The sequence below is a fragment of the Fusarium vanettenii genome (genome assembly GCF_000151355.1).
Source record: "Fusarium vanettenii 77-13-4 unplaced genomic scaffold NECHAsca_140_unmapped, whole genome shotgun sequence".
Lineage (NCBI taxonomy): Eukaryota > Fungi > Ascomycota > Sordariomycetes > Hypocreales > Nectriaceae > Fusarium > Fusarium vanettenii.
The window spans coordinates 15,847-25,726 of NW_003315750.1; the positions used below are offsets into that span (position 1 = coordinate 15,847).

At 42.7% G+C, this 9,880-nt stretch overlaps 2 protein-coding genes across 2 annotated transcripts; both read left to right on the plus strand.

The window, feature by feature from the left end:
• Nucleotides 1-4,776: 4,776 nt before the first annotated feature.
• On the plus strand, nt 4,777-5,751 carry NECHADRAFT_89395 (uncharacterized protein; the record flags this gene model as incomplete). Its single annotated transcript, XM_003039195.1, has 1 exon — nt 4,777-5,751. The coding sequence occupies one exon, from the start codon at nt 4,777-4,779 to the stop codon at nt 5,749-5,751; it is 975 nt and encodes a 324-aa protein (XP_003039241.1).
• An 852-nt stretch (nt 5,752-6,603) lies between these two features.
• NECHADRAFT_73300 (uncharacterized protein) lies at nt 6,604-8,240 on the plus strand. Its single transcript, XM_003039196.1, has one exon. The coding sequence runs from the start codon at nt 6,618-6,620 to the stop codon at nt 8,133-8,135; it is 1,518 nt and encodes a 505-aa protein (XP_003039242.1). The 5' UTR covers nt 6,604-6,617; the 3' UTR covers nt 8,136-8,240.
• Nucleotides 8,241-9,880: the final 1,640 nt, after the last annotated feature.

A 9,880-nucleotide genomic window follows, 5' to 3' on the forward strand; every position in this document is an offset into this window, starting at 1 on the left:
TGAGACACTGTGTTGGAATGATGTATGATACTTGGCGCGCATTCGATGAGATGAAATGACCTGTAGATGAGAAACACGAAGAACGAGAACCAGTCGACAAAGTATTTAACACTGATGAGTATTGAATGTTTTATGAGTTAAGATGTTGTTGTTGCCATGATGATGCATGTTAGTCACCTATATCATGGAACATCATGGGAATCGCGTGTGATTGTCAGCACGGCGTGCGCAAATCGCCTCTTGAGGAAACATCACATTGGGCTCCGAGTATTAAGACAACATAACGAGGGGTGAAAGCATCAAGACACCAAGATATGAATAAACGCTGTGCCGTAGCACCTTGGAAGCAGGTAATTGAGTTGGCTGCTATTCCATGGGCCCGTATGTGTTTGCCTGGCCCACTCGATTTTGATCTGACGCTTTACTAGTCTAGGTCTAGTGCATGATTTATTTTTGGGTGGTCAGTTTTTTGTCACCGGCCCCACCTCCGAGCACCCGGATCCGAAGTCCGGCCCGGCACCGCCTGGGGCCAGGAGCGAAATCTACAGGCATGATAAATCCAGAAGAGCTGAAAGCACCGGCCTTGGATGTATTAATACATCACTATTACCCACGGCTGAAAAAGAGTTCAGACATGCACGCTCTTGACAACACATTTTTTTCCACGGGCAATCGAGCCACCAACCGATGCCCCAGACTTTGTAACTAGATCTGGCTACGACATCTTGAGCGTTCACTGCATTTACATGGTCTTCTGGCTTAGTTATCCCATTGAGACCGAGGTTTCAGCTTTAGCAAAGAACACTTTACTACGTTTACAGAAATACGCGAAGAGCAAGATGGAGAGAGATTTTCGGGCATCTGGTCAGATCAAAACAATGGCCTCTCACCAAATCGATAACCTCCAGTGAGAGGATATCTGACTGCAGTATGGCCAAATGGAATTGATAATCCTGCTGATGCTGTTGATCACGAATCTCTCACCATGTCGGATCTCGTTATCACAAGGCCAACAAGCCCATGCCCGCCACTGTGGTTGGTGGCGGTTTGGTGTATTAAGAGAACTTTAAGAAAACTGTTTCTGCTCCTTGTCTAGTATGCCTCAGTGAAAAAGTTCTCTTACTAGGCAATGGTTATAGTCTATTTAGCATCGGGTCATGATTCTATGATGTGTTGATAACGTGTTCTTTATTATGGTTGCAGCCTGGCCCTTAATGTATTTACCAATCTAGGAGATCGAATCCAGTCTATATATGCTGATTCCGTACGTGTTTTATAGATAGTTCCGGGGACCTGGAATAGTACGAACCACCAGGCCAGGCATTCCATCCAATCCGCTTCACACGCCAATTTCCCCCACGCATTTCAGACGCTAACTCCTACTTTCTTTCAACCTTCTGACAGGCCGAGCATCACATCTCTCATGCTGAACGAATAGGACTAAATAGAGAATCAACCTAGATGTTGATAAAGCCTCGAATTGTCTTCCCCTAAGTCTTATAGAAGGCTGTGAAGAGCTATTCTGAGTAAAGACGCAGGTTTGACACTAATGCCGTTAAAAAGAGATGCCGTATGTCAATTTACTCCTGGGAGGGTAATGCTAACAGCGAACCGTATAGTAGGTTCCTCGCGGCTGACCGGAAGGCAAGAGCATCAACTTCTAATTCGCCCCTCACAGGAGATCTGGCTTCAGGTACACCTGGATAGTCAATGCCGGATTTGGTTATCATAAACTCAATTAAGCAAGGGAAAATCATCGAACAAATCAAAACCCCTTATGCCGCTAAATGGCCAAGTTATTCCCAAATATCACATCCATAGTTCTCAATATCAAGATTCTTCCTACTAAATCAATGGCAATCCTTGATTTACAGGGTTTCCCATACCACAGGTTCTCTCTCCATCATAGATTAGAACCATATGCCTCCTCAGAGAGCCTCAAGTTGATGCATGTAGTGCTTCCGAAAGGTGGGGTAACCACCATCCGCCCAAAACTTTTTAAGTAGTATCACTGATTGAACAGTTGAATGTGCCATCGGCATAGAAAAAGGTTCTTTGGCGATGGCCGCCATAGCTGAGGATCTCAAAGTACTGTCAGTGAACACCAGGCATGGCACAAGTGTTGTTCCAGACATTTATGTTGTCAGAGCTTAGCAGTTCATTGAACCGTATGCGCGGATCTTGTAGGAGTGAACGCCGGCGCTGAGGCAAACCAAGTCGGCGGCACATCCGATACGCATTTTCAAAGGTAAAAGTTCAAATAGTAACAGAGATGACAACTTGTTGAGGTATTTTGAGATGCGGTTTGGGACGTGATTTTGTATGAGTATTGAGATGTGTGAAGCCGCGGACTTAGATGGGTAGGGCGAACAGACTAGGACGACGAATGGTACCCTTGTGTAACGAGCCAAATACGTAAAGTCAGCACAATCATTCCAAATCTGATAGCTTAGTCTCCTCCCCATTGAACTGGTAGGCACTACCTCGTGTCAAAAAGGCCTATTCTGCGCTCGTGGGTGTTTGCTGACTTGCCTTCGCGGCCGTCAGCATATCCGAAGCTATGCTCCTCGCAGTCACGCCTATAGTGATGGACCTGTAGATGCAGGATCCACATCACCACCCATCTTTCTATGCCCATCCTTCTATACTCCACTGACGATGTCTCATCTTTACCACGGGTGCGTGACGATATGCTCTTTGGCATATTCACGCTTGTACAGACGCAGCGTTGCAACTCGTACCTTTCTCCGATCTTTTAGCTTAGTTACCCCATCAAGGGCCAGGCCGCAACTATTGAGAAAAGTGCACATTGGCGCACCTTTTCTCATCTTGGTCAAGTAGACACATCGTCACACTCAAGTGATGTATCCTGCTTGAGGATCGCATCCCAACCAATGAGCTCACAATGTTGTCCCTATCCCCTGTGGCTTAGTTGGCTAAAGCGTCCGACTGTTATTAGTAGACAATCGGGAGATCGGAAGTTCGAGCCTTCCCGGGGGAGCATCAATGTTCAATCCATATTTTTGCAAGGCAACGCTAATATATTTTGTTCCTCTTCCCTTGCTTCACTACCCTTGATGGTCAGTCAAGTTCCACCAGACATAGCTGCATTGATCTTCACGGCCATATGCGTCTTTCTTTTTCTTTTCGAAGTATGCTAGTAGCATAACTCCACGACTATCCACAGATCACCACCTAGTTTTACCGATGTCTGTCTTGGTTTGGTTACATGACAAAGTGATGAAGCGGATTGGGCTTGGTGCACCTGAAACAAAATACCTTTGACAAGTCATCTTTTAGGCTGCGGCACTCTATATCACTAGGGTTCCAATCATGGCAGTCTTTGTGTGCCAATCACCCTCCCAGCAAAGCCCAAACCTAGCGCTCACATGTACCTAGCTCAAGTGCGGCTGTGATGTTTCTGCTTAATTGCTCCGAAGCCCCTGCCCCCGCAACCTTACATTGTCTCCCTCCGAGACCTTGACGATATAAGGCAGGGACTCTTGCGTTATTCGCAACATTGGGCGTTAATTCTGCCATGTGTTAATTATTTTATTCTTACATATTGTAGCCGATGAGTTCTATTTCCGTTGGAGACGTCATTGATACTAATAAGAAGAGGGAATTGGATCTAAGAAGTGCCAAACCGCGAGCTCATCTCGCCGATGCGGGAAGAGATTTTTCAAGCTTGTCAGAACAGGCTTTAGGAGGTTCATTCAACCGTTCTTGGTTTGTACCACAGCAATATTAGTTGTATCGGGCCGGGTGCACCTCGCCGGCCGGTTTGACTCATGGAAGAATTCTTGGTCCGTCTATAGACATGTGACTTCTCCTCTTGCAAAATTCTCAAGACGGTCTGCCCGGTTTAGTCACAAAGAACCTATTCATCCCGTTAGGTTGAGTGCGCAGACTTGGTCACGTCAGCCATGACATAGGAAACCAGCCTCCATCCCATGGTTGCCAGTCAAGAGAAGGAAACCTGATCTTTCTGTTATCGGGTTTCTAGCTGGTAAGCTGCATAATGTACTTGCCAACCGTCTCCTTCTCTATCCTCGACGGCATCGCTAACAGAGGCCGTCAGCCACGATATGAAACACAATAGGTACAGTCATTAACGCTAGCTTACGGTATTTTACAACAATGGGATTTGATGCCTTCATATGTTAACGATGACCATGACCATTGCTATCATTTTTCAGGGCCCTTTTGAGGCATAGGATGAATGAGAAATACAGTTGTCCACATACGTTAGCAAAGCATACCTCCGGTGCGGGTCATAGCCCATACCTCTTCTCTTTGTAAAAAAAATCCCTTCCTCTATAACTCGGTCTAATTCTGCCATCTTCGTGGTCAGTCTTAACACAGAAAGATCTAGCTGCTGACCAAGAAGCATCCTGTCGGAACTCCGTTGATACCCCCAGAGAGGATGCGGCACTTTCGCCTAGTGCTAGCCAAATTCACGTGGATGCCTGGGCGAGTGTTAGAATTGCAGTGGCTGACTAATGTGTGATAGTCAACGCCGTCCAAAGTGTAGATTGTTCCAGGATACAGGTAAAACATTAAGAGTGCAAAAGACATCCGTGGATAAAGATCTTGGCCGCAGGTGAACTACCCCCGTCATTCGGCAACGAGCCTGCTGACTCACCATCACTGGAACTATATATTCCAGGCACAATCCGCCTCTTCTTTATCTCGCATGTCAGCACCTCTTTGTCTCACAAGAAAAGTACCACCTTTACCCAACAATCCATCAAACTCTACCATCAAGCCTAAGTCATGAGCCTGTCTCAACTCCCTCGCGAGACTCGCCAGAAGATCTTTGATCTGGCCATTGGCTCTCCCGCTACGCCGCCAGCCTCTCCCTCAGTCAGTCAGCATGCACGAAGTCGTGGGATTCGTCACAGAGGAATCTGGTGCATCCAGCCAGAAAATCCCGCCCTTAGCCTCCTCCTTGTCAACAGACAGTTTAACGACGAGGTCCGGAAGGTCCTTGGGTTCATGACTGCTGACTACTACGTTGACATCATGTTTGTCAAGAATTATGGTCTCTTCCCTACCTGGCATATCCCAATTCTCCCCCGAACGAAGCACATCAAGTCTATCAACGCCACATTCCGACTCTTTGATCCCACTGATGGCCTAGATCCCCGCTTCAGGGACAGCATGGACTTCTCTGGCGGCGACGGTGGGCCAGAGGGCGCTGCGTGGACATTCTATTACTTGTTAATCGATGTTCTTCAAAAGGGACCGGGCGACTTGGGATACTTTGATGAGTACTTCATCGAGGACATCACCATCAATATTCTTGAACCAACAGATGGAGCTGCCCATAAGAGCATCGCGTGTGGGGATCGAGAGCTCGAGCTAGGCCATAAACCACGTCGGCGTTTTTCCAGGAAGTTCTTCTCCGATGAGACTATCAAACCTGAAGAGCGACTTGCGATGTATATCGCGAACAATCTGGGCACGATTTTAAGTCTTGACTACCACACTACGAACTACGGGATGATAGTATGGGAACATGTTATGGGCGGCATCGTGCTCAATCTGAGCGGTTCAGAGTACAGGCAGTTCGGAATGGAAGAGTTGATTGAAGGCCATAGGATCCGGGATTGGGGGATGACACCTGAATACATTGCGGGGCGCAAGGAGAAGTACGAACGTTGGAGGTATTGGCTCGATGAAAGGAGGCGACGAGTGAAGGGAGATCTCGAGTTGAATGGCAAGCGTCCTGTGTCATATATTATGTAGACTTGCGCCGATTGGATATCTCTCTTACCTTACTTCTTGATAGACAACTTGGCCAAGGGGGCATTGTTGTCGGGGTGGACTGTGTCATTTCTGGCTGTTGTCTCGGGCAATATGGTGTGATTGTAGTGATCTCTCCAAGTACAGAGAGATTATTTCCGTGCGATAGAATCATAGAATCAGCTATAATCTCTCTCAAAGCATTCAGTCTGATTCGTAAGAATACCGTTCGGATTTTAAAGGACAGCTGGAAATCCTTGCTCGAAGATATGCCGCTGTTGAACCAGGAGTGCTCCATGAGTGGTGAGTTCAGAATCCAACTAGCCGAAAAAAGATCTACTGTCAAACTTCCCCCTCCACACGCGTAAGAACAACCGTGATAGAGAAAACAAGGTGATGAGAATTTAGTAGCAGAGTAAACAACGATCAAAGGGCTTCCTTAGCCTACCCTGGAAACAGACCAAAACTCCGCCCCTGTGGGGCTTAATTGCACTGCCACAATGCTGTGCAATTAGCGTCAATCTCTTCCTTGGCGGCGAGGCGCAGACAAGCCATTTGCGGAGAGGCCTGCGTCATCACCTGTACAAGCTACACATCCTTTTCTTGGGTAGGGTAAGACCATAACTGTAGTCAGGCAAACTCACTGTGGTTTCAGATAGTGCTTTATCAGCAGCAGGGGTGCCTGGTCGCCGCCTCACATTGCAGGAGATTGCTTTTTACGTCCCCGCAAGGCTGCCCTCAAAGGAGCCCCCTCAAGGCAGAAATGGCTCGGGAGATGGCGTTGAGCATATTAATGCTCAGCCATCACCACGCGTTAAGAATGCGCGTAGTTGTCTTCCCCGGCTTACGAACCTCCAAACACCTACGACATGTATCTTTTTAATCGTCTCCGTGGAGTAATCTCTGGGAATCAAGCTGACGTGGACCCTCATTCCTGGAAGCTACCGTCGTCATACTCAAGCTGCAAGCCTGGCGGCAAGCAGACCGTCATCCCAGACCCTAGCATCTTCGTTAATGCGTTTCCCCCTCCCGATGCAGAGGTGGGAAATACAGCGACCATATTGGCCTGTCCTGATATTAGCCATGCTGCCGTGCATTTGGCGCTGCTTGAATGTTTTCGGACCTTGCGGCTTGAAGCGAGCGCACTCCAGGTTGACGTTCATGGCCTGCCAGCATATACCGAGAAGCCTAGAGATGACGTCGACTCGAATAGAACAACCAAGCTTCCTGAGTCCCAAAGATGGGATCTTCTGATCAGATTAGCCGTCTCCCGGTTCGCAGTTTGGTGGACCAACATTGACCACGTCTTGGTCCATATTGCGGCGTATGGACACCATGCGGGCGACAAGGTCATGGTGCAGCTGACCAAAGAGTATCTCCCTCCCTTGGACGTGTTACTCGTCTGGTACGCCTTCATGCTCGATTCAGATGCATACAACGCCGCTTGCCGTGACCATGAACGCCGCGTTGCTCGGCTCGAGCACCTCTGCTTTCCCTGGCTGGCGATCCGCGACGTTATTGACATGAACACATTTCGCTTCGAACTGCCTCGCACTGCACAAAACCTTTTCTCTACTTTGTCAACTCAGTCTTCTGACATTTTGACCTACCTGGAGAGCCCTCCGGCCTACACTGAGGGTGAAATCCTGCCGTTCGAGGCCGACCTCTTCGCCGAGGTAAAAAAGCAGGAGAAGTTTATCGAAGACACACATAGCTTGCTCTGGATACGCGCCCCTGCTCTCGTTGGGTCGTTGAAGAGGGCAAGTGTGGCATACTCTGACTACCAGCTAATGGAGGCTTCGCTTGATAACAAGGGGATACATGTGCCATTTGGTATTGACCTCTTCTGGCGTACACATCAACTGCATCCGAACCACTACCGTCTATTTCGCCAAGAGATTGGGGACTGCGACCGAAGTAACGGGTCTAAAGCCCCTATGTTCCAGGACGTATCCTCCGGTCCAGTGATGGATGATCTCCAGGCTGTCTCTGAGCTGTGCCAGTGTTGGACCTGCGAGCGCATCCGGGATGATGTCCCGACATTCACACATACACCAACTCCTTCGGCTGCAACGTCCTCTTCGGCTCCTCTATCTTCCTCTACCAGCCAACAGCTTTGTTGTCTTTCATCGGAACAATTTCGCCAGATACAGGACGATCTAGGCTTCTATTTAGCCGTTGAAAAAACACGCGAGCGTGGCGGTCCTCTGCCGACAAGACCGCCAACGGCCAGGGAGAAGGCAGCAGAGGCAGCAGCTAGGGCAAAGCAAAAGGAGGTTGGGTATAGGCCGGGCTTGAATGAGTATTTGGAGATCCTACCTGATGGCACACGTAGGATTCGGAGGCAGAAGCACGTAAATGCTTGGGGAAATTGGACATCGGTCTGATGTGTGTCGCTCGCAGAACTCTCTCTTTCTCTTTCACCTCTTAGGATAAGGTAGCGAATCAGTAGCTTTTCAAATATCATTCTATTGGTCTTTGAGACCACGACGACTAAGAAGTTTGGTTATGCAATATAGAGTCACTCCGTCACCATGCAATACATGAGGTGGGATAAGGATATTCTAAAGTAGGTGCATTGTATTAAGCTGCCACTATGCAGCCGCAACTCTTATCTAACGTCTGACCCGGGAAGTCTATGCACCCCCTATCTCCGCATATTATAATGCCCTTATAATTCGAAGAAGCGATTAATAATAGTTATTAATTTTTCAGTTAATATAGCTTTAAGTAATTAATTAAATTATAAATTAATTAAAGAATATATTATTAATAATTTAATTTTTTTATATCTTTTTTTAATAATATATATATATATTAAGTATTTTTTTTTTAATTTAATTTTTAGCTTTATTTATAAGTATTTAATATTATATAAATATAAGGGAATACCTTATTAAAGCTAAATTAAATATACTTTTTTTAAAGGCTTCTTAATTATTATTTTTACTCTTAAGAAAATAAATTTTTTTTTTATATAATTATTTTTATAATTTATATATTCTTATATTTTTAAGACTTTTTTTATATCTTAAATTAATTTATTATTACTTAAATTAAGGTATTAAAGCTATTAATTAATATTATAGCTATAATAAGGTATATTTTATAGCCCGGGCTTATTAATAATTTAGTTCTTTAATATTAAAGGCTATACCTTATATAATTTAAAGACTTTAAATTTCTTAATATTAATAAAAACTCTTATTATATTAAAATAATATATTTTAAAAGCTTAAAAACTATAATATTAAGCGGCTATATAAGGTATAAAAAGTATAATAAAAGCTAATTAAGCTAAACTTTATTACTCCAAGTTATTCTTATAAGGTCTTTAATTATATAAGTCTTATATTAATTAAGGACTAAGATCTATTATTAATCTAGCTTTTTAGGCTTTATCTTAAAAAGAAAATTAATTTCAGTTATTAAAAAAAGATATTTATAATTAATTAATTAAAAAAGCTATAATTAAATTTCTAATTTAAAACTTTATTAAAAAATTATTATTTTTAAAAGTTATAACTTATAAAGATAATATATAAAATTAAATAATAATTATTAATACTTTTATATTTAAGAATTATAATCTAAGTAATTAAATTATTTTTATAAAAAGGTAAATTATATATATAATTATATAATTCTTAAAAAGCTTTATAAATAAAGATATAATAAAACTAAGTATATTATATTATAATTTATTAATCTTTTATAAAAAAGATTTATTAGCTTAATTAATATATTATTTAAATATATTATAATTATTATAATATAGCTTATAATAATTATAAGAACTTAATAATAAATTAATTTATATTATATTTATAAGATAATTTTAATTACTCTTAGGGATTAATCTTTATTAATATTACTTTTAATCTTATAATAAGATTATATAATAAAATAAATATAATAATCTAAGAGCTTTAATTAATTTATAAGGTTATAATTTAAGGTATATTATTATAAAAAAAATAATTATAAAAAAAATAAATTATATATATAATTATATAATTTATAAAAAGCTATATTAATAAAAATATAATATAATAAAATATATTATATTATAATTAAATAATCTTTTATAAAAGAAAATTATTAATTTAATTTATATATTATTTAAATATTA